The sequence below is a fragment of the Camelus bactrianus genome, chromosome 4 (assembly GCF_048773025.1).
Source record: "Camelus bactrianus isolate YW-2024 breed Bactrian camel chromosome 4, ASM4877302v1, whole genome shotgun sequence".
NCBI lineage: Eukaryota > Metazoa > Chordata > Mammalia > Artiodactyla > Camelidae > Camelus > Camelus bactrianus.
The window spans coordinates 34,248,869-34,273,486 of NC_133542.1; the positions used below are offsets into that span (position 1 = coordinate 34,248,869).

The 24,618-nt window shown below is 43.8% G+C and overlaps 2 protein-coding genes across 2 annotated transcripts in view; one reads left to right on the forward strand and one right to left on the reverse strand.

The window, feature by feature from the left end:
- The window catches only part of PGM5 (phosphoglucomutase 5), a 160,250-nt gene extending 146,044 nt beyond the window's left edge, over nucleotides 1–14,206 (forward strand). Inside the window, exon 11 of the mRNA XM_074361657.1 lies at nucleotides 12,693–14,206. Within this exon, the coding sequence (XP_074217758.1) occupies nucleotides 12,693–12,782 (90 nt within the window). The 3' untranslated portion in view covers nucleotides 12,783–14,206. The remainder of the gene's footprint in view (nucleotides 1–12,692) is intronic.
- Nucleotides 14,207–19,683: 5,477 nt separating this feature from the next.
- Nucleotides 19,684–23,362, reverse strand: TMEM252 (transmembrane protein 252). The gene is made up of 2 exons (XM_010967905.3): nucleotides 23,088–23,362; nucleotides 19,684–20,038 (listed from the first exon to the last, which is right to left on the reverse strand). The coding sequence occupies exons 1-2, from the start codon at nucleotides 23,360–23,362 to the stop codon at nucleotides 19,813–19,815; spliced, it is 501 nt and encodes a 166-aa protein (XP_010966207.1). The 3' UTR covers nucleotides 19,684–19,812.
- Between the last annotated feature and the right edge of the window lie 1,256 nt (nucleotides 23,363–24,618).

Here is a 24,618-nt window from a genome sequence, read left to right on the forward strand (position 1 = left end):
AAGAAAGATGGGATTTCCTGGGGCCCAGAGCATCGCACTGTTAGAGAGAGATCTTCCCTCTGACTGGAGTGGCTTTGGGTGTCTTTCATTCAAATTGCTGAGAATACTTGTGATATTCTTAATTTTATTTTTATCTGCTCTTCCATCAGATAAGATCATAGGAACTTCAGTATTCATTTTATGGACAAGGGAGCAGGAGGCAGAGGGGTTGTTGTCTAACTGCTAAAGGTCAGCGTGCTGGGGCTAGAATGCTAGTCCACTCATTTCCACCCTCCTGTTCCAGCAAGCTAGGCTTCCTGCTTCAAGAATAACAAGAACAATAATAATATTCATTAGCATGTATCACGTGCCCACCTGTATTGGGCTAGGGAGACTGCTCCATGTTTGTGTGTGTTCTGTCTGATTCTCACCACCATCCAGTGGGATGGGTATTCAACCATTCATGATGTACAAATGGGAGACCTTTGGCCCCAAGGAGTTGAATAACCTACTGTTTCTAAGTAGTACAGCTGGTATTTGAACCCAGACCCTAGAGCCCATGGTCTTAATGAGGGTGCCAAGCTATCTGCTATCAAAAAATACAGGGATGTGCACTCACCTATGAAAAAATAAATGAGACTAGTCAGGGTGCCCATCTTTAGTCTGGCAGATCGTTGATGCACCCAGCCCATCCTCTGAGAGTATTCTCAGATGCAGTCTGTGAGCCCCACAATTCCAGAGTAGTGGGAAGTCTGGTCTCCCTGTCAGACTTCCTACCCCCGTTTATGCCCTCAAATCCTTTCCAAAGGGCTGGTCCTCTCTTAGAAGGCTGTACCTTCTAGAGGCTAGGGAATGCCACAGTGTTACTGTAGCCAGTTACACCAGGTGCGCTGGGGGTGGCAGCTGTAGGACATGCAGAGAGGCTGTTAACTTTTCCCCTGGAGAAGCAGTATCACCATCCCAGCCTGGGCTCCTCGGGGGTGGGCCTGAAAGGAGATGGCGGGGCTAGGCCACTGAAGATGCCCCTGGGCCTTGGCAGTTCCTCAAGATGGGAGAGGAAAGGAGCCCATATTCTCAGGGCTCCACTCAGCCAGGAGTTCTCCCTGCCAGAGTGGACCTAGGGTCTCAGCATCTCTCTCTGGGCTTCCTTTACGTGGCTGCTCTGCCAGGTTCTGATATTTCCCGGGGAGGGCTGGGCTGAGAGGAGAGTTCGTGGATTACAGTCCTGTGTCTTAGTCATGGTTGGCTCAGTCCATGCTGAGTCTGAATCTCAGGGAATAGGGGTTAGGGAGGATCTCAGCACCTTCATTCCCCAAATGTGTTCTGGGCTCTTCATGCAAATCTGCCAGCCCTCCCTCACAGTCTTAAAGCTCCTCACAGTGAGAATCTCTATTTCAGAAAAAGGAAAAAATTTTAATTAGTATGTCCTAGATTCCTGGATATATAATTCTTTAGGTAAGATGTATGCTTATTAATATTGAAATCATCTCATGGCTTCTGCTCCATCATTGCTTGTTCAATGGTAGCAAGTTCAGATGCCCACCAAGACAGGCAGCAGATCCGGGACTGGGGCTAGTTTAAGACGGTGGGAACTCTGGTGACACTCAGCTCTCTCCAGTTATTAATTATTATTAATATATGAGCCCAAGTTGCCACATCTTCTGAATTTTCAGAAATCTAGATTTTTCATGTGAAATCTGATTTTTAAATATTGGCAGGAAAATAATTACCAAAACAAAACCAACCCCTGTGTGAAGAGCTTCTGCTGTGGGTGGGCGAGGTGATTCAGACTAACCCTCCTCTGAAAAGAAAAAGACTGAAAGAAATCTATAAAGGCGTCTTTTGAGAGGCATCAATGACCAATGACCTAATAAGATAGCAACACAAATAGGAAGGTGGCTGGAGTGTAAGAAAATGAGCCAGAGCTCTTTGTGTCCTGGGGCGTCTGCCTAGCCAGGAGAAGTGCTAGGAACAGCTGCTTTTGGTGAATTCCATAAGGTGTGGGTGACAGGTGTCAGGTCCAGTGGAGAGCCTGGTCTATTTCCAGCTGCCCCTGCTGCCCAAAGGACTAACCAAAGGAGGCAGCTAAGGGGCAGACTTGGGTGGCAGATTCATGTGGCTGAAGGAAAAATAGCTCGAGCTAAGAATTCACCAAAGGCAGAGATCTTGGTATGGTAACCCATGTTGGGAATTGTAAACTCGCAGGGAATCATTCCAAAGGCAGAGTACAGACTGTAACCCAGGGGTTATAAATCCATGGTTTTGAACTACAAAGCACCCTAAGGAGTCTCACAGAAGGAGGTGAAAGATGCAAACAATATCCTAGGTCTCAAGGTATTTCTATAAGTAATTTTTTCATACAAAATGGCCAGCAAACAATAAAAAATTACAAAGCACCTGAAGAGATAAATCAATGTGCACCAGAATCAATAGAAAATTTAAAATAGAGGGTAAGACACATGTAGGACACACTGAGGTCTAACAGAATTAATTCGAGTCTCAAAAGGAGAGGAGAGAGAGACTGAGGGGTAGGTAAAACTTGAAAAGATGATAGCTGAGGATTTCCCAGAACCAGTGAAGGAAATCAGCCCACTGGTTCTAGATAAATAAAAATAAATTTCTGTCTAGACTAACACTGCAGAAAATCAAAGACAAAGGCAAAAAAAAATCTAAATCTAAAAATCAAAGACAAAGCTGCTTGATTGACAATTAATTTCTCAACAGCAACACTGAAAATCCAAAGGTGGAAATAAAATAACTGACAGTCTAGAAACTATCTTTTTGAAATGAAAGCAAAATAAAAACATTTTTAGACAAACAAGAAGTGAGAGAATGGGCTACCAGCAGACCCACACGAAAAGAAAGTCTCAAAGATGTTTTTCAGTTAGAAGGAAAATTAGCCCACATGGAACCTCAGAGATGCATCAAGAAATAAAATGCAAAGAAACGTTAAAAGTGTTGATTTATACGAACACTGGCTGTATGAAACATTAATAGTAATGTCTTGTGGTGCTGCAAGTATTTATCATACTAATACTATAAAGAACTAAAATATACAACCACAATAGCTCTGAGCACTGTGAAAGTAATCATAGTTAAGATATATTAAGACTGTTGCATCTCTTGGAGGAAAGTAAAGGTGTAGATCATTATGAGACTCTGATGGATCAAGGATTCATGTTGTAATTTCTAGGTAACCATCACAGAAAAAAGAGGAAAAGCATGTAACTTTCAATCTAAGAGAGGAAAAGAGAATAACATAAAAAAATCAATCCAAGAGAAGAAAGAAAAAACAGATTTGTCAAATAAAAAACATGTAAGATGGTAGATTTAAATATAAATATATTTGTATTACTTTAAATGTGGATGAACTAAATGCTCCAGGGAAAAGACAAAGTCTGGATTTTTTTTAAAAAGACAAGTACAAGCTCATTATAAGAGATACATCTTAAAATATAGAAAATTTGAAAGTTTAAAAAAATGGAAAACAATGTATAAAATAATAAAAAATCTGGCTCTATTAGTTTCAGATAAAGGTCAAAAGTATTGCTAACTATAAAGAGGGATACTTCAAAATGATCGAAGATTTCCTTCCCCCAGGAAGACCTAACAATTTTAAATTTGTAAAGTAAGAAATTGACAAAAATATAAGAAGAAAAGAGAAATCTACAATAGCTCTGGAATATTTTAACACCCTCTCAGCAATTACTAGAACAAAGAAATAGAAAAATTAGTAAGACTATAGAATATTTGAACAACATAGTTAACATGCCTTGTTTAATGGACATATGTAGGTACTACACCAAACAACATCAACATACAAATTCTCTTCATACCACAAGGAACACATGTAAAAATTAATTATATACTAGGGAATGAAGTGATACAGAGTATTATCACAAGGGCAATTAGGTTAGAAAGTAGTAACAAAATAGAAACAGAAATCCAATTCTAAATCGTCTATTAATAATAAAAATTCTGCAGATAGGAATCAAAATGAAGTCCTTTAATCTCATGAAGAGTATTGCTAGAGAAAAATCTTGGACACAGGCTCTATGTGCTGACTCTATGTCATGCTAACTAGGGAAACGATCTGATGAGTTCATGTGGAACTCAGACGCTCTAGGGCTCCAGAATTACAAGCATCAGCTTTACATACAACTCAAGTACATAACTTTTATGCACTTCCCTGTGATTGCTGTACTTCACAGTTCTGAAAAAGGTAGTTTTCAAATAGTGTACCTGCGACAGAGAGACTTTTTACAGTAAAGGCATGAAGGCAAATATTTTAAATTTTCAGAAAATGAAAACTTTTCTCTCAGTAGAAGGGCAGTCTAGGGTAGTGAGATACAGCCCAGCTTTGCAGTTAAAATCACGGCACTGACTGGGTTCCGGGCTAGGCTCTGCCACTTACCAATTGTGTGACTTTGAGCAAGTTATGCATGCCTCTGAGCCTCAGTTTTCTTATCTGTAAAATGGGATCATCTGACCTACATCATGGAATAGATATATCTATTGTAGACTATATAAAGATATAACAACCTGTGATAAAAATTAACTCCATACCTGAATTTGGAAGAGTGCTTAGCACACAGTATGTACTCAGTGTCTGCCATTAAAAACCGCTGAAGAACCCAAAGCACAAACTATGGATGAGAGCAAGAGGAGGCATTTCCTTTTCCCAAGACTTTCACGAGCCCATAAATCAATCTCTGCCTTGTTGCGTAGCCAGTTCTGTTGCCTGTGACCTACACCTAGCCAGGAGACATAACAATTTTTGGCTTCCAAGACTGCTTAGGCAAGAGTGGGAACGTTCTGATGTTCCTATGTGCAAGCTGTGTGGTTCACAGGGTGAGGCCTCCTGGCAGCCTTCAGTGACCGAGCCACAGAGACAGGCCTGGGGATGCTGCTGAGGGCCACACTGTGTCTCATTTCATGTTTACGACAACCCCGGGAAGCAGGAACTAGTATTAGCATCCCAATTTCAAAAATGATGTACAGAGAGATTAAGAACCTTACCTAGGAAGTGCCGGAGATGGAATTAAGCCCAAGCCAAATGGATTCATACATTCAACCAACATGCTATATGGTCTCCCATTTTACTTAAGCCTTAACATCTTTCCCCAACTCATGAACAGTCAAGCCATGTATCAGCCTAAAGCACTGTTTGGTTTAGACTGCTCAGCTACCGTTGCTTAAGAAATCGCCTTAACCCTTAGCAGCCCCCTACAGCAGTGATTTCAGTGTGCTCCTGGGCCCTGTCGTCAGGAATTTGGACGTGGCACAGTGGGATGGCTTGCCTCTGCTCCTTGATATCTCGGGTCTCCAGTAGGAAAACTAGAAAAACAGAGTGACTCGAATGGCTGGGACCTGGAATCCTCTGGAGATCTCTTCAGCTTTTGGGCTCAGGAGAGTCCATCTTCTCACACGTAGGGTTGCTCAGGGCAATATGAGGAAGCTACGGGGCTTCTGTGACCCAGGCTCAAAAGCCATAAAACAGCACTAATGCCAAACTCTATCGGTTGAACAAGCCTGCCAAGTTTCAAGGGAAAAGGGAGTAGACCCCACCTCTTAATGGGAAGAATTCCAAAGAATGTGCAGCCATGTTTTATAACTGTTACATCAATCTTATTCTTTTAATTGGTTTCAGAATATCCGATATAATAAAGATGGCCCCATGCCTAAAAGCAAACAAAGAGTCAGCAGCATGGGGTTTCCAAGACATTCTTTTTCTTCATACCTTCTGATTTGGAAAAGTGTTTTTGAAATGGCGTTTCCCACTTCATTTTAGTGAATAATCTTTTAGTCAGTCCAGTTGGGCTAGACAATACCATGGTAACCAGCAACCTAAAATCTCACTGGCTTAAAACCACCACTGAAAATAAGGTTTGCTTCTAATTCCCATTATATATTCACCACACCTGGGCTGGGTGCGCTCCTCAGTGTCCAGGTATACAGTACAGGCATCTGGAACATCACAGTGTCAGGGAGAAGGAAATTTTCTTCTACTCTCTAGTTTCTTCTTTGGTCTAGGAATTAAATTGACATGAGATAGATTAGCAAGAGAAAACCAAACAAAATTTTGATAATATGTATACAGTGGGAGAGACCCAGAAGCACAGAGTGACTCGCCAAAATGGTTGAACCTTTCACCTTAAATACCATCTTCAGCTAAAGACAAAAGAGGATGTTGAGGGCAGGGACTTCAAAAGGGAGGAAGGCAATTGACCTGGAGATGGAGAAGCAAATGTTTGGTAAATAAATATTTGCTGGGTCCTGCACAGACAATGGGACTCAGAGTGCACTCTGCTCCCTGATGCACTCTATACCATCATACCCAGTATATATTCTCTGCAGAGATCTCTGGCGATAACTCTATTCTGGGAACAGGTCCTCTATCTAATTCTCTCTTTTTTTTTTTAGGCACTTAGGGGGAAGGCAAAACTTCTTTCTGAGTCTTTTAGGACTTGATGTTTTCAGCTCAAAAGAATCAGCATGCTAAAGAGACATTTTGGAGTGGCAAACTTTGCTCCCCTACAGCTGGTTTCTGTAAGGAGAGGAAGAGCTTGGGCTGCAAGTGATCGTATCTCCCCTGCTCTTAACCCACTGACTGGAAACTGTCAGAGGGCCCTGTCTGACTATAAGAGGGACTGTAAGCTCACCCTTCCATTGCAGGGAGGAGAGGAACTCTAGGTACTGGTGTGTGGCACCAAGGACTACCACAGTGATGCGTAGTGCCGTGAAAGAAAGGGAATGTAAATTATTATTTGAAATAGACTTATTATATTTCAATTATTTGAAATAGACTTTCTGAGCCTACATTTCTGAGGGCTTTGGAACCAAATATTTGTAACTAATCCTTTGGAAGAAAAGTAGAAAAGTAAGCTAATTTGGATGAATGTGAATGTGAATGTGTTCAGATTCTGTTACATACACCAACTTCAAATGTCCAGTGGACACCATGCATTTGAGGAGGTAGGGAGTTCCAAGCTTGGTTTAACCATCCTGAAGTACACCTTGAAACCTATGACCACCTATGTCTAAGAATCACTGGTCTTCAGGGATACCCCATAGTCCTGATATATGTTCCATTTGGGTCATTAAACCCAGGTACTCTTCCAGGGTGGGGAGGATGTAAGATCTTTGGACATCTTAAAGCTCAAACCTTGAGGTCAGAAATTCAAATGACAGGCAGATAACTCACCAATGTGAATAGAGCAGCAGGGCATAAAACAGTAGGAAGTTATTAGTTAGGACTGGCATGCCATCTAAAGGATTTCAATTCATATTTTTAAATATATATATATTAATTTTGTGCCAGCAAAAATAAGCGATCATGGAGTAGATCTGGTGGCCATTGTTCTCCAGTTTGCATGCCCTAATCTAGCTCCATCTCGGTAGGTAACTGCTCCCTATCTCATGTAAAGCGAATGAAAGTTCAGAAAGGTTAAGTAGCTTGCCCAAGCTTGCACAGCTCATAAAGGGTAGAATAGGCATTTTGTCTTCAGAGTCCATGCTTGTAACCACTGTTCTAGGCTACTGCTTCTAGAGCAGGTAGCACACCACTTTCTAATTGTGATTTGAAGACCTGGGTATGCACCAGAAGCACCACGGGAGCTTGTTAGAGCTACACCTCCCCTGCTTGGTCCCCAGATTCACTGAAACAGCATCTCCATGACGGAAGCCCACAGCAGCATCCCCTGGCGAGTCTTACTTCGCCCTCAGGTAGCAGTCTGCTGACTAATCTTTGGGAGACGTCTTTTGGTGCTTTTAACCCATCTCTAAGGAGCAAGGCTTTCTAGGATCTACGCGTAGAGAGTCAAGCTGAATCACCTTATTGTTCCAACTCAGTTTTTTAAAGTATTACAGGGATGACTGATAACCTAGACCTTGGCTGTGGAAGTGGCTAGGGAACAGAGGGGAAAAGAGGAGGCGAATGGCTACAAGGAGAGTCCTTTGCGCACATGAACTGGATAATGGTTCTTTTTTTTTTTCTTAACCTCTGCGTTCAGTCTTATACAGTTCAGTTATATTTTTGCTAATGATTTTGCAAGTGACAGTAGAGGGGGTGGGCAACTCTAGTTCCCCTCTAAACTGGCAGGTGGATTCCACATCAGGGAATGTGAAGTCTGTTGTGGAGAGAACCAATGAAGGGAAAGAAACATTGATGACACGATAGGGACATTTGAGGAGGCTGGCAGAAATTGTGGTGATCTGAACCAATCAGTCATTTCCCATCGTTTTGCAATGTTTTTGGTGGCAGACGGTGGAGGTTGGGGGAGTGTGAGGAGGGCAGAGAAAGGGAGAAGAGAGGAAAGAGGAAAGGGGGGAAGGAAAGAGTGACCGGAGAGCACTTCTATGAAACAGAGGCTGTGAACTCCTGCAGGCTGGTCTGTGTTTGCAGGACAGGACCATGAAAGGCCACCAAGATCCTGTGTAATGCCTTTCAGCTGTGCCCCCCAGAGGCTGGCCAGCACATCTGTTTTCTCTCCTTCTCCAACCCAGCATGATACTCCCAAGCGTGGAACCAAATGCAGCTCCAATTTGAATAAACAGGAAAACTGGCTTCATGACTTCTCTCCTTTATTTTGGGTTTGCAACCTTAGCGCCGCCTTTCGCTTCCTGAAGTCCTAGATCAACTGCAAAGGTGGGGAGGGTGGTGGAGAAGGATGCCGAGCCTGCCTGGTCAGTGTGGTTTCTGTTTGGCTCGTCACTGCATTCCCAAAGCCCTGGTTTAGTTTAATTTTTGCTTTGATTGAACTTCTTTGGGAGTATTTCATCCGCTGATATCTTGAAATGGCTTTCTCTCTCTCAGAAGAGAGCTTTTATAGAGGCCTGTTTTCTGATATTCATAAGATAGATGGGTTCCCTTGGGGTTGGGCTCGGAATTCAGATTTATCTACAGTCATTTTTCATATTCTATATTTTGGTTATTTTTAGGTCCATTTTGGAACAAGATAGACAGGTAGATTTATTCCATGAAACGGGGATTAAAGTTAGAAGCGTGGTTGTATGTATTGGAATAAAGAGCAAAATGTTAGCAGTGTTTATCATTTTCACTTAACTTTTATCAGCAAAGAAACAGATTTGATTTTGTTTTCAGTTACAGTTTCTCTTCTAGATGCTTCTCAAATGGGTTTTAAATAGCTAGTCATCTTATCTTTGTTACCTAAAATTTTGACTCCTATAAACAGGGCAGCATCTGGCTTCTAGGGCATCTTCGTGCAAATTTTTAAAAGGCTCCCTCTGTAGAAAGGCACAGGATGGTGGGGCTGGGCACCTTGGTGAGAAGACAAAAGGCATGCCTTCCTCTGGGGAGATGCAGCCTCTTGCCAGGATGCCTGGCTTGTTGAGAGGAGCTGGCTTAATTTTCCACCCCCACTTGCCTCTTTGGGCAGGGCACTTATAAAGTGGGCCTTATAACAAACCTCACTTAATAAATGATTGTGTTTGTAGTTAGCGATTTATTCTTCTCCCAAAAAAAAGAAAAAATCAGTTAACTATTTACTTTGAGTCTTGTGACATTCAGATCATTTACACCTCTCCTGTCTATTACCAGTCAGGGTAAGAAGTTCATTTGTTAGGGGTTTCTCTTTATGGCTCTAGTTTACATCAGCATGAATCAAAGCATCAACAACATAAAGCAAGAGAGAAGATGGGAAAGAAAATGAAAGGAAAAAACGTCTCTCTTCTTCCAGGGGATATGAACAGGTTAAAACTTAACACAGGGCCAGGATGAGGGTGGTGTTAGCAAGTTGCAAAGTTTAACAGGGTGCCAAAAAAAGCTCAGTGATCAAGATAAATATTGTAATGCAAGATTTTAAAAAATCAAAACCAATGCAGAAAAATCTATGATAAAATTTCAAAATTTTAAGTAGAGACAAGTTCCATTTCCCTCGTTAGCCAGATAGGCTTATTAACTCAAGCTGACAGCGACATTCACCCACCTCTCCAGGTGGAGGAGGAACCCTGGAGCCACAGTGTGAGTCCTGCTGAATGGGTGCATTGCCGTCTCGGTTTGCTGCAGGATGAGCACTCGCTCTTTCCTACTCCTGAGCATAAAAAAGCTATGTCAGGTACTCTAAGAAGCACTGGAATTAGAAGGAAGATGCTATATTTTTAATGGATTATAGTCACTATTAGTTTATTTCCTTTATTGACGAAGAGTCATCTTGGAACAAACCACCAATGCTCTTCTCCCCACTGTCAACCTGCTCCTGGTGAGTGAGGATGGCTGGTCAGTCCTTTCCGACCCCTCGTCTGACATGGGGCTTGTTTGGTACAATGGGATGATGATCCTCCTTTTCTCCCCCCATCCCTCCATGTAGGCTCATTTTGTCTGCTGTTTTTCCTTCTCACTCACAGGTCTCATATTTAGAACTGTGTCACACACAGCAAGAGCAATAGAGGAGGAATCACTATATTCTCATCCCAGCTCAGCCACCAAACAGACATGTGACCCGGGGCCCATCAGGTCTCCTCTCAGGGCTCAGTTTCCTCGTCTGTGACATGAAAGGATGAAACTAGACCATCCCAGGCTCCTCCCTGCTTCTCAAGCTCTGTGTCCAGTTCCCTCTCAAGAATCTCACACCTGCAGGCTTATGATTTTAACCCCTCCTCCCATGCTCCAACCTGAGGGCCTTTTCAGTTGCCTGAGGAAAATTAATCTCCCCTCTCTCTTTTCCATGGTGCATGACTGATGACATGAGAAGTCTCTGGGATTCACGTGTATCAAAGCTATGATTTCGAAAGAAAAACATAACGGTGAAAAATTCTGTACTTCTGACCCTCCCAGTCACCCAGAGTGCCCTGCATGAGTGGCCACCGAAGTCTCTATCTGCCCCGTCATTTTTTTCTCATCAAACTGATATCACGTTCTTTTATCCCACCAGTATTTATTAAGCTCCTAAATAGCAGGCATTTTCTAAGCCCTAAATTAGACTAAGTTCCCACCCTCATGGTGTGACCATTCATTCCAGCATATATTTATTTACACACTCAGGCAAGAAAAAAATTCATTCTGATCCTTAAATTAATTGTGACTTGCAGCTCCCATTCCACAAGACTGACAAAAAAATTCAAATTGGGGCACTTTTAGGGCTCCCTCTCATAATTCCCTAGATTTTCATCTCTCATCTAGCTTCCAAGACGACATCTGAGCTGCTTCATCTAGCCATCTTTAGAAAGTAAGGTAATTCAATACATTTAGCCACAAATGTATTAAACTACTGGGCTTTCTGCTAGAGCCATCTTTCCAAAGCACAGCCCTGATAGTGTCACCTTTTGGCTCAAAAACTCCAGCATCTCCCCTTGCCTAATGCATTAAATCCTGACAGTTGGCCCCGGTGTTTAGGTCCCTCCAAACAAGGCTTGTTCGCTTATTGTTCAGGACGGCTCTGTGTCCACAGTCTCCTCAGGACACACTGGACTATGTGTGCTTCCGGTGCCCTGGGTGTTTGCTTGGGCTCTTGTTGTCTGAATAGAATGCATGCGTCCCCTTCCTGCCTCTATCTGTAAGGAATAGGTGAAGGTTGCAAGTTACAGAATCTCCCTCTCCCCTCCAAAAAGACAGGTTTTGTTTTCCTAAAGATGGTATCTTTTTTCCCCTTATCCCGGTATCCCTTTATCAGTCTTTGCCTTTAAATGGACTTACTTTATTTTCATTTGAATCTATTTATTTATTATAGAAAGTTTATATCAGTGCTCCACATGGAAGAAAAAACAGTAACCCTTGATAAATAAAGTCCCTTGATAGATAAAACAATATCCCTTGATAAATAAAATTCACCATACAAATGAATTCAATAAAATCACACAATGATATTACCTTCCATCTAACTCTTCCCCGAGGCATGCTGTGTCTGGGTAAAAGTGTTGAAGATTGGCAGCAAGTAGATTTTTCTCCTTGATGAAATTAGGAGAATGGGAGAAGAATGGAAAACAGTGGTTTGGTGCCGTGTTCACGCACCAGCTAAAATAATCTCCTGCACCACCTCAAATCATCTTGAGTAGCATGTGCTCCACAGTTTGGAAAACAGTACCTGACTCCAGCGAAGTGATGAGCAGCTAAAAGACAAGATGTGATTCTTGCTCTTCGCCTTTCCAAGAATCTATTCCTTAGGCCTCCCACCCCCCCACCTCCTTCTAGAGGACACTGAATTGCCCCTGAGCCACTGTGTTACATGACGGGAAGAAACGAGCAGTTATTTCTGCAGGTCTAGCCCATGGATCAGTCTGTCTTCTCTGAAACTTCAAGAGAGTAGGTCCTTCAGGCCATGGTCTTAGGATGGAGAAGGAGCGTTTTGCCTGCAGTTTACGTGTGTATGTGCATGTGTGGGCCGGGGAAGGGTACGTGTTAGGGAGGGAGTGCGGCCGAGGAAGTCGGGGTTGGGGGGTGGTTTTCTGAACTTGATTCACAGCGCTCTGTTGGTAAAACGCCCTAACTGCCAAGTTCTCATCTTAGAGCGCTGTTTCTGGGAGCCAGAGAAGACTCTGGAGATCATCTTCTCCCTCTCCTACCCCGACCCTGCCCATTCCAGTCTTCTCTGACTGAAGAGGAAACCACAGCCCTGAGAACAGGTGTCCTGCCCGAGAGACTCCGCCCGTGAGCCGCACATCGGAACTGAATCCAGATGCTTCTGATAGAAACCCATCCTTGGGGCCTTCCCGTGCCTGACTCGAGTTGTTCACAGACTTTCTTCCTCCTTTTCCAGGCGGTGCTCAGCCCTCTCATTGCCATCGCGCTGAAAATATCCCAGATTCACGAGCGAACCGGCCGGAGGGGCCCCACTGTCATCACCTGAGCGGAGGGAAGACCACTCAGCAGGGCCAAAAGAGTGTGCTCGGCGGGAGACACTTCACTCATGCCTTCTTGCTACCTGTTTGTGCCTCTTATGACTTTGAAAAACACCAAATGATGATTTGCTTGGAGGGGGGAGGGTGGGATGGGGGAGTAGATGGGAAAAGAAAAAAAAAATCTGTTTGGGTTTTAGTCTGTTTCAACAAATGCAACAGAGTCTTCGCTGGTGTGTTAGAGCTGCACTATCGTTTGGCACTTGTGTTTGATCACACGAGGGAACCTGCCCTTTTGAGAAGAGAATAAGTGGGCTGAGAACTCTGGTCATGGCATCTGTGCATCATTGGTGCCAAGTGAGAGGAGCTTCTGGAATAACCGAGGAGCATGCAGTGCCAGAAGCCAGCTGACCCTAAGCCCCAGGTGCCCCTGGGCAGACCTAAGAAGACTTTCCTCAGCAGGGGGACAATTTAACTTTTCATCCCAGGTCAGGTCTCCCACGGGCAAAAGTTGTTGAACTCCTCATAGCCCACTTCATGCCCAGCAGCCACCTGGCAGCCCACTCACCCTCCTTCCCATCTCCAAAGTCCCTGTGCCTCCTCCTCACGCGTCTTCTAGAGCTTTCTACACATCACCATGGCACACTTTCAACAAAGCATAGCAAAGGGTGTTTTTCTGTCTCGGTCGTAAATAATCTTAGCTGTTAAGCTGGCTGCGTTCCTTCAAATTCAGCCATTCATTATGCAGGTGGGAGGTCATTTCTTGGCAGGACTCTGCAAGTGAATGCTTACCATTTTCAGGCCGATCCACCATTCTATTACCCGGGTGGACACATGGGTTAATCCTAATTCCTGCTGAGAAGACAAAATACCACCATGTGTGCCATCTCCCTGACTTCCTCTCTCTGCTGTCTTATCTCCCAGTAAGGGCTTGTTTTCATGCACTTGTTTGGACACAGTTCAGATCTTACTCACCATGGCTGTAAAGGAGACAGCAAAATGCTGTAAAAGGAGAAGATGAAGTGGATGCTGGAAGAAAACCTTACTGGCAGCACTGTTATGGGCCTGATGAGATGGAGATGGTGGTGAGGTCCTCTACAAGAAAGCAGAGGGTCACCACTGGCTTTCTTTACCCAGAAAAAGGCTACTGCAGCTCTGGCAGCCCTATCAGAACTCAGCCAGAACCCTCGGTGCACGGGACCTGTTTGCATATGTTTTGCTTCCTTGGGAACGACACTCACTTATCACGTCATTTGCACAGATGATGTGGTGTGCTTTGACTGTTGAGCAATGCGTTATGGCTGTAGTCAAGATTAGTGCAAGCCCGGAAACATTCCCAGCAAGGTATTTGTTTCCATTTTCTATCTATGCTTCCAGAAACTTGCTAGGTCATTTAGTATCCAATAAAACAAAGGAATTCCTGATTTCAATCTTATGCGAGAATTGTGGGTTTTTGCTTATTGTTTCTTTCATTGAGAAACTCCAGTAGTGGTCACTTCGGATAAGTCTGCCACTCAGAACCCTTGCAAGGGCTGATTTTCATTATTATGACCTTGGGGCTTTAGTAAATCAATGGAACAGAGAAGCCAAACTGCTAAAAACTGCCTTTGGGCATCAGAAGAAATGATCGTGACATCTAGTCTTGCATCATAAGTATCTTCATTTCAGAACAACAGGAGGGTGGTTTTGAGCTGAGCGGCTAAGGAACTAGTTGTGAAATGTATCAGCAGTGGGATGCAGCTTGCCTTGCTGCTTTGGTTCTCATCCTCTTTAAGGTGGAGATCCGTGGCGGGCAGCACGATGAGATGCATCCTTAGGCTGAGACGGCTAAGCCTGTTGTCTCTCAATATTTTCTCTCAAGTTGCTGAACTTTTCATCATCTCTCATTTTGAAGTTCAAATGTAAATTAACCCTGACTTCAAAATCCTGTTTCTTTATTTCAGTATGGAGTCATGTATGTCCAGTCATCCAAATATACATTTATTCATTCATTTATTCAGCAAACATGGTTTGAACAACTATTCTGTGCAGAGTCCTGTTTTGGGTACAGCAGACAGATGCAGAAAACATTATTCCTGCTCCTGTGAGTTTGTAGTTTGGGGACAAGAAGCTATGGCAAACGTGCACAAAGAATCAAGTAGACATGAAAGTCAGTCGTAGCACAGACTACTTGCTATGGGAACGCACAGGGGATTGACTGAAAGATAGAAGGCACTAGGCATTTTGGGGTTCCACAAAGAGTGGAGTTTTCTGGGCCTGGTAACCATTTATATAATTTCATCAAGGGTGAATGTAGCCAGAACAAAGACTAGGAGTGGAGAGGTGGGATAGCTGGAGTGGAGGCTTGCTTTGGGTCCTGCGAGAAGCTGGCTTGGATGAGTGGGGTTGAAGCAGACACAGTATTATAAATACCAGGCAGAGCAAATGCTTGCGCCCAGCTCTGGAAAGAAGCAGCTGCACAGCCACCTATTTTCACAGAGCTTTTTCTCAGCAAGGTTGCCAAAGGGAAGGTCCGGGAGTGGCTTGGGACAGAGCCTGCCTCTGGAAGCTGCTCAAATTCACATGGCCAGAAGATGATTTCTGCTTTACATAAAATCCAGGCTTCTCTTGCCGAGTTATACATGCGCGTCCTCTTGCCTTATTTTCTGGAGAGGTGAAATACAGGAGGTCATAATTCCACACGTAATGTTCTTTGTGTCCTTAAAGACAGAGCTGCAGCTATCCGCCTTTCTTAGGAGTAAATGCCTGGAGAGGTCCAAGAACTTTATGGGACCACAGGAGACAAGCATAGAAGAAACTATGGTAAGAGTGTGGCAACTGTCAGGGCCACCCTTGTTATCGGCTCATACTGAAGGGTTCACTCCCTGCACTACGTCCTCTGGAGCGATGACAGGCAACAGTGTTTATGATGCAGTGGTTCCCAGTCAGGGCAGTGCCACTACCCACCCGGGGTAGGGGGTTGCAAATGTGGGTGTATATGTGCTAGGGAGGCATTTAGTGGGAGGGGACCAAGGATGCAAAATATCTTGCCAGGTGTCAGCTAGTCCCCTAGAACAAAAAATTGCTTTGCCTCATCTATGATTCTTGAGTTTATTAGCTGACCTTGAAAATAGGTAGACAGCCATTATGAAGATGCGATCATTTATCAGTCTTAACTGATCCAAGGTGCAGCCTACATCCACTGCACTCATGGGACAAATAGTGCTGCATGACGTTGCAGGTTGAAGGGCTTGAGCGTGACATGAAGGCTGTCTGCACAGGAAGCCTCAGATTGATGATCAGTCCCATGGTGGCCCAACGGGCTGACAGTTGGCTGCACTGAGCCAGTCTTCTCTGCAACTGATACAGGCAATGGCAGGGATAATGGCGTGGTGACTTCTGATTGGCCTGTGTGGCTCAGTGTAAGGCATGGGATTTACCTTGGCAGCACATCCATCAGCCATGGTGGGTGTGGGGCATTTGAAACACACCTGCGGGAACTGATAGTGATAGAACAGATGACTCCAATTTGATATTTGATTACGGCACTGAGCACTCTCGAAACTCGTGGACCCTGATATCCCAAACACCTGCCTGGAGGAGATTTCCATTCCTGAGTGGAGAAGGATCTGAGAAATCACATGCCTTTGGGAATGCTGTAACAGCCAGTAAATCAGTCTTTGGTCCTTTAGCAGTTACAAACAGCTAGAGATTATCTGAGGTGGCAGAGCTTGGCGGAATGCCTGCTCCACTCCAACCGGCTGGAAACCTTATCAGTGGATGGCTCATGCGGTTGACAGCTTACTTGGTAGGTGAATCACCCTAAGTTGTTATGGACTATTACAGAATATGGTGAAGAGATGTGGTTTAAACCCGTGCCTTTGTCCTCTTTCCATGTCTTTTAGCACCTCGTATATGCCCTGCAAAACAGGTGAGCTGGAGAGATACCTCACCAAAGACTGTGTGTTTAAGTAGAAACTTGAAGGATGGATAGGACTGTCAGTAAAAGTGCTTATGAGTTTTTGAGTGGAGGGGCCAAAAATATACACACTACATCTCAGATATACAAAAGATGCAGCACAATGTAGTCTGTAAACGACCTTGTGCTCATCTTCTGTGGCATGCGTGTTTGTGTGGTGGCGGTGGCAGGGGCAGGAGGGTGGGGGGGGTACTTACACTTGCTACTTAGAGAAACGTGATAAGATTAAAACACAGGAGAGCCGTCACCTCTGAGAATTTCCCTTGTCCCGTGACATGTGAGCCCATTGTTCACATTTGAGAGGAGGGAATGGGCAAAGACTGCAGTAGAGATCTGCTTCTTTTCCATTTTCTCATAGTCAAAGTGACACCCCCTCTGCCATTCACGGAATCGTGGTTCTCAATCCATCACCATTAATTTTAATCATAAACTTCAGGAAGAGGAGATACAATGTCTACTCCCTCTTCCTCCAGGGATGGCCGGTGAATTCTTACTAATCACAACAGGGTACTGTCATCTGGTTTGCCCAGTGCGTTTTAATTGCTGGGTCTCTCAAAGGCAGGATTTGTTGGGGGTAATAACTGTTCTTGATGTTCGCTTCAGAGTATGTTTTTTTTAAGAAGGCAACAAATGCCTATTAGTAGTTTTTCTTTTCGAAAAGCACCTGGCTTATTTTCTGAATCAATAGTTGGTGTTCAATCACGTTAGGCTTTACAAAAAGACGAACTCATCTGGATGCTGTGTTTGTTTCACATGGAGAAGAAAACTTTGGCTTATGCGCCTCTATTGTTTTTTTTTTTTTTCCTGATACAGAACAACAGCAAAAAAGGGAGGAAAGTTTAAGTACAAAATTTATTGCAGTAAAGAGATTAAAACAATTTTCTTATGTAAACCAAAATTACATTGGTTTCACATGACTACCAGTAGTTGGAAAGACCATCCATTCCAAGTTCAAACTCTGGACGAATGCCCAGTGATAGAGCTTGTTGAGGTCAGTGAATGTGCTCAGACCCCAAGGAAAATTTCAGGCTAACGATCGCGGTAGAGGAATGGAAAGAGATGGCAAGAGAGAAATAATACATTGCCTTGCTGATAAATGATTGCCTTCCTGTTGGACAATCATGAGTGACCTTCATATCGAGTTATGCTCTTGATGTCAAGGATTCAAATCATGGATGCCTAAAGTCATGCTTTGTGTAAAGGAACTGGGATTTCCTTTTATGGCTTCCTGTGTATTTGTCAGGACAAGCTTTATCTGAGCACTCAGCAACAAGAGGGAAGAGGAGGCTGCAGAGGCCCCACCCCATCTCTGCCACCCTTATCCTTCTTGAAAGCCCTTCATCCTTCCCACCATTGTCCAAAGCCCTCCTGTGCCCTTCCAAGGCTGTCTGTTATCACTAGGAACCATCTTTCATCATCAGTATGAAAGGAAACTATACCATGAGGTGAGGGCCAAGCTCCTAGGGCTTATTTACATTTTAAAAGGAGCCAGGCTGTTAGCCCTGAGGCAAGCTTTGCTGCCTCTCCAAGGGCTTTAAGATCATGCAGCAACCCTGGGGCTCCACTCCCTGTGAGGGCCCACTTCCTGTAGGGGAGAGAAATCCAAACTGCTCCCTGGGAGGAGGGAAGTAAAACAGGGTTAAATTAACCCATCCGAGCACAAAAGTGTGAAGTATGTATGTCTTCCCATGCCCCTCTCTGGACCCTTCCTCATCTTCCTGGAAATAACTCTGTACTGTTGGAAAGGTTTCTTAACTTCTCAAAGCCTCGATTTATGCATCTGTAAAATGGGAATAACCATAGCACTGATCTCTGAAGGATATAGTGAGGGCTAAAAAAAAAAAAGCCTAACAAGTTCATAGCACAGAGCCTGCCATATAAAAGGCATTCCCTAACTGCTAGATGTTAATCCCAGTATACATTCCTCACTTGATAGGGGGGAAATTGAGGCCCAAAGAGATGAAGTTTCTTTCTCAAGCTCTAAAGCATCAGGCTGCCTCTCCCTCCACCACTCCGCCACCCAATTTGTCCTCTTGTGTTAAAATCCATAATAAAATATAATAACGCTGAATAGGAATAATTGGGCTTGAAAATAAACGTCCTAAGTCTAAAAATGCCTGGCTCTATATCTTGAAACACAAAGAGTTTTCTATTAATGATCAAAGTACTACAATATGGTTTCCTTTCTTTCAAATCCTAGAGATTTACCGGATGATTTATTAAAATAGATTCATGTGTATTTTAAAACTTTTCAAGATTTGTGTCAAATTCTGTATTAAGGCAAATTAATGGCGAGTACAAATTCTTTTTCCTGAATCCTGTGTATTACGAATTTTTAAGTATTCTGTCTATTCAACTTGAGTTTCTAAGAAATCTTGTCCAACCATCCTGTTCTTAAAATACTCATTTAAAATTTTGCCTTTGAGCCATTTGGAAAGCAAATATTGAAGTCGCTTTCCTTTCACATAGAAATAAAATACACATAATTAAAATAAATTCATACAAAATAACAGTCATAGGTTCCAGGGACAAATCTCTTACAATGTGAATTTCTGTGTCACTCGGGTAATACAGTAAATGAGGATAACTATGAAACCACCCAGCAAAACCTAGAATTTAAACAGTAATGGCCCTTCACCTCCAGGATACTCTCCCTTCGTGATTATTAGATAATGCGGTACATGAAAGCACCCGGTGTCCCTACCAGGGGCCTCTCTTCCTCTCTGCTGGGGACCGAGGTGATGGGCTAGAAGTTGAGGGAGAGCAGAAAGGCTCTCTGTGAAGCAGGGCTCTCACATCAGTTTTGCAGTCGAAAAGCTCACCTGGGTCAGGGTTAGTTCGAATCCTTTGAAATGCCTGCGTGGTGCTGACCACACCCTTCCAGGGCCCCACTCTGCCCTTGCAGGCCAACCACGTGTGTGGAATTGCACTGCTGTCTCCCACAGCATCCCCTCTGCGAGCTCTCGGGTGGGGTCACTGATGTGACTTTTCCTCCCACAGTCCCTGCGTGTGTTTGTTATTAGCAGCTGCATCCCATGAGGGTGTGTCATGAGTGCTGGAGAGCTTCCCCGGCCCCAGCACTCTCAGCTCTGTCCCTCTGCATCCTGCGGTGGGGTTGCTGCCGCCACCCCACCTGCTATGGACTCGTAAGATGGTGGGGCCTCCGGGTGGGCGTCATCTTCATTCTCAAATTTAAGGCCCATCTCTGTATACGGAGGTGGAGGAACACCCGAGGCCTCTTCCTCTGCCCAGCAGGCTTGCTTTCCAGCCTCAAGACACTCTTCATAAGCAGGAGGGTAAAAATCTGGCCTGGGGGACAAAATGCCACAAACATACATATGTTATTTAAGTGGTTACTGCCAAAGCGGCATATGTCTGCCTCTCTCAGATCACATTGTGTGAAGTTAAACTGTTAAGAAACATTGATTTTGAAACAGATGTTCTTCTTCCCTGACATCACTAGTTTTTTTTTTTAAAAAAACACCGCTCTTCCAGGAGAACCCTCTCTATCAGCCTTGGGATGTGTTTCTCTACAGTCATATTTTTCCCAGTGGGTTATTCCAAGCTATTCTCTTTCACTTGTTTCATTGGAACCAGGAACTTCCAGCGTGAGATCCTTATCAGGGGTGGGGACCTGGGGGCCTTGACTGTGGAACCTCCCTCTACCCAGTTGTTTAGTTCATTCACGTCTTCGCCGCCATTCACACACATCATCTTCTGCTCAGTTGCACTCACCGTCTTGGATAATCACTGCCCAGAAAATAATGAACGAAAACCAGCTCTGTGCAGATTCCTGAACTATGTCAGTTGCTTCTCTCTTTCCTATCATTCTTTCAAGTCTTAGCAGCCAGTTTCAAAGTGAAACAAAACTCATTTCTCAAACTATTTGAACTGACAGCTTTGTGTAGATTTCAGTAGTGGCCCCTTCCATGCCAACAGGCCAATGGTGAAAGGAGCCATTCATACCAGAGCTGATGGCACAAATGGTAATCTTGTCCAATGCTGCTAATTGCTAAATCCTCCGGCTTCTCCACCATGAATGAGATTAGGGATGGTGTGGAGGTGAGGAAGAGAGAATGTGAACTTGATTGAGTTGTGTATTTATAGAGCGAATCCTTCTAGTGCCTACAGGGAGTGTTTTGGTGTGTAACCACAACAGAACAGGGACTGCCATTTGTAGCCACAGCTCCATTCCAAATGTTACCAGGCCCAAAGCCAAGTAGCTGAAGGAGCTATCTACTGTACAGCATAAATCTCCGGCTTCGCTCAGAATAGCCAAGGCTGTGTCCTAGGGCACATGTGTAAAGACATTGAAGACAGAGGGTGAGCTGTTCCCTGGAGTGATTTGAGAGGCTCCAGGATGACTGCCCCCTGCCCCCATATCCCATCCACTTCTTCCAGTCCCCACCTTCCCCACACCCATTCACATTCCCAGTGTCCTGAATTCTACCACTGTAGACTCATTTGCTTTGATACCTCAAGCTGGGTACCCATTTTTAATGCAAAAGCTTCTAAGAAATGCAACTTTTCATTTACTGACTTACTAGCCATTCTTAGTGAGCTGGGCATCTTTTAGACACAGCAGAAAGAGGCAGTAAAATAGGGGTGTCCTGATGTCCATAATTTTAAGTATTTCAGCACAGAGAGTATAATATTATGCACGTTAGTAAATTTAAGCTAAAAGGCCACCAGTCACTCTTATCAGGCATTCACACTCTGGGGGCAGTCATCTAACATTTATACCAAAAAATCATCACTCTAGAAGCATCTACAATGACTTCACTTATGTTTAATTTTTTAATCAAACCCAGAGACCTTGAGGTTAGTATAATAAACATTTGAGATGGGTTTTGGTTATTGTGATTAGTATCTTATTAATTAGCATAATAATGTCAAAATCAGCTGTCTTGGATAAAATTACTTATATTCAAGATACATGAAGGAGATATATTTTAGAAGAAGCGAGCAAAAGAATTTGTGGAGTCTAACAGCCTGTACCTTAAGGATATTGCCTGAGGTTTTATCCCTAAATGATCCTATGTTCAGCCAAGAATTAGGAGATTTTTGGTTGTCTGCTACTGACCATACGGTTAACTGAAAATTTTTTATTGTAGTAAAAATATACATAACATAAAATTTACCACTTTAGCCATTTTAAGTGTACAGTTCACCAGCATTAAAAACATCCATGTGGTTTTGCAACCATTGCCATCATCTATCTTCAGAACTTTCCCATCATCTCAAACTGAAACTCTGCACTCATTAAACAATAACTTTCCACTCCCCCTCCCCCAGCACCTTGTAACTACGGTTCTACATTCTGTCTGTGACTGTGACTACTCTCGGTACCTCGCGTAAGTGGAATCATGTGGTATTTGTCTTTCTGTGAATGGTTTATTTCACTTAGCGTAATGCCTTCAAGGTTCATCCATGTGATAGCATACATCAGTATTTCCTTTCTTTTTAAGGATGAATAATATTCCATCTTGTGCATATACCGTATTTTGTTTGTCCGTCCATCCACCTTCTGGCTATTATGAAGAATGCTGCTGTGAACATTGGTGTACAAATATCTGTTCAAGTCCCTGCTTCCAGTTCCTTTGTCGGTACACCCCAAGTGGAATTTCTAAGTCAAATGGTAATTCTGGTTAATGTTTTGAGGAACCTCCATACCATTTTTCACAGCAGCTTCACCACTTTACGTTCCCACCAGCGGGGCACAAGGTTTCCAGTTCTTCCACATGCTTGCTAACCTTGATATTTTCTATGTTTTTGACAACCTAATGGGTATGAGGTGGTGAGGTTAACCACATCTTACCTCTGGAATATGACTGCTTTCCCTCAAAGAACTCTTTCATGCAAGGTGTGATCAGAGCACCTAAGAGGACAGGAAGCTGGGACTTCACTGAGTTCACGAAGAGACTGCAGAGATGATTTCATGTCTGATTTCTCATTTGTTGTGTGGCAGAATTTGGTCTGGAACTTGCTTTCCTGATAACCCGGTAGCCAGGCGATGGGGGCTAACTAACCATCACCTGCCTTTGGGGACAGCTCCCACGATACAACGCAAAAACCTGAGTTGAGCCTCTTAAGTTGGTTTAGGTGGGTTTTCAGTGGTGGGGATGGGGGTGGTTATTCTCTGAGATAAATTCCCTCTACTTCGTGGTTTTCCCCAAAGGCAGCAGCATTCTTCCTGATGGCTAATCCCAGAGTAATTCCCTGACTATGTAGCTTCAGTTGCAGACACGTACCCCATGGGACAGTAAATTGCCCCACAGTGGGATTAGAAACCATTTACCTTTTCCAGAACTCAGCCCCATCTCAGCCCTCCCCAACGCTCTGGCTTCCCAGCACATACCTGTCCACTGTGGCCAGGGGCAGGGCCCCCTGAGCAAGGTGCTGTCTGAGCACACGGCTAAACACCCCTTTGTTTTCACTGGCTTGGCGGTAGGTGCTCCAGAAAATTCCACTCAGAAGGATCACAAACCCCAGAGGCAGAAGCAGATAGGCCAGGATCAGTTTCCCCTGACAGCTGAATGCAGAGCCTGAGGAAATGAAGAAGGCCCCCAGGCAGATCATCAGAAAGCCCACCAGGAGGGCAAAGGCACAGAGCAGACTGGTTCTGTTCTGCATCCCTGCTCCTTTGGAACCCAGCTCCCTGACCAGGCCACTTCCTGGCTTCCTCTGCCCAGAGAGAGTGCTCTCATTAGCCAGCTCGAGGCTTTATACACTCTGAGACCAGCTGGCCTTTGGACAATTAAATGAAGCAGGCACTTAGAAGCTATTCATTAACTATTGAAAGTAACCGTAATATCCTTGGACGATTGACCTAAAAACACAGCATTGTGTACTGCAGGAGGGGGTGGCTTCTCATCACTGTCTTGCTCTTCTGAGCTGGACAGAACCTTAGGCTGACCCCAGTTATTTGCGGGAAGGTCTCCCATCTTTTGATTAAAGGGGTCTCTTAATCCCCATGGCAGGTGATTCCAAACTAATGCTAGAGACATTTCACATTCCTTGCTGAACTCTTTTCTTTGTGGTTTGGCAGCAAGTCCTTTCCTAATGGCGTCTTCCTTTTTTTCTGTCTTAAAAAGATATATTTTTTAAGGCTCTTACCATGTTTGGCTTGCCTCTCTCAGTGAATCTTCCTTTATTGCCCTCACACTATGATGTTGGAAAAATTCCAAGAAAAAAGCCCAGGGGTGAACTCCCTGATTCAAACAGGAGCATCAGCAGGAGGGGAAAGAGAGTGCTGGCTGGAAGGACTGTAATAGACAGAACTTTGGGGAAGTGAGGCAAGTTCTGAGGATGGTTGTAAATGGTAACGATCTGGTGACTTCTGCTCTGATTCTGATTTTGTATCTTTCCTATTGTTGGGACCCAAGTGTTGACATCCTAGGATCATTTCTGGTTCGTACATAGATGTTAGATAATTTATTTTTGCTTCTTACTCAGCCACTGGCCACCATTCTTGGTTTACTAGAAACATTTAAACCAGATCCCACCCTTCCTGCTCTCAAATAAGCTGTAGGTATTTGATAAAAGAACATCCCTGCAATATGTGTGGCATGTTTCCACCTCCATGCAAAACAAATACGTGTGACATGTGCTGCCAGTCCAATCCTTACCCTCCCTCACACACATCTCAGAATTTCATTTTAAAGGCTCTGAAAAGTCCTGCAATTTTGCCCCTCATAAAATACATATTAAATGAAATTTGTTTTGATAGGATTTTGCTAAAAAAATGTTCCCCTGTCCTCTCCGCTGTATCGTTGCTCTATGTAGCACTGCCTCAAAAAAAATCCTTTCGGAACCAGCCTTCTGTTTCCTATCTGGAATTTGCTTCTTCCATCTTGTCTGTCTTTGGTTGTAGACACCCTATTCCAGGT

Excerpts from the sequence above, each read along its gene's own strand:
- TMEM252 (XM_010967905.3), bottom strand. The coding sequence starts at position 23,362 with ATGCAGAACAGAACCAGTCTGCTCTGTGCCTTTGCCCTCCTGGTGGGC. Across the intron at positions 20,039-23,087 it reads CCCCTGGCCACAGTGGACAG|GCCAGATTTTTACCCTCCTG; the intron begins GTATGTGCTGGG and ends TTTGTCCCCCAG.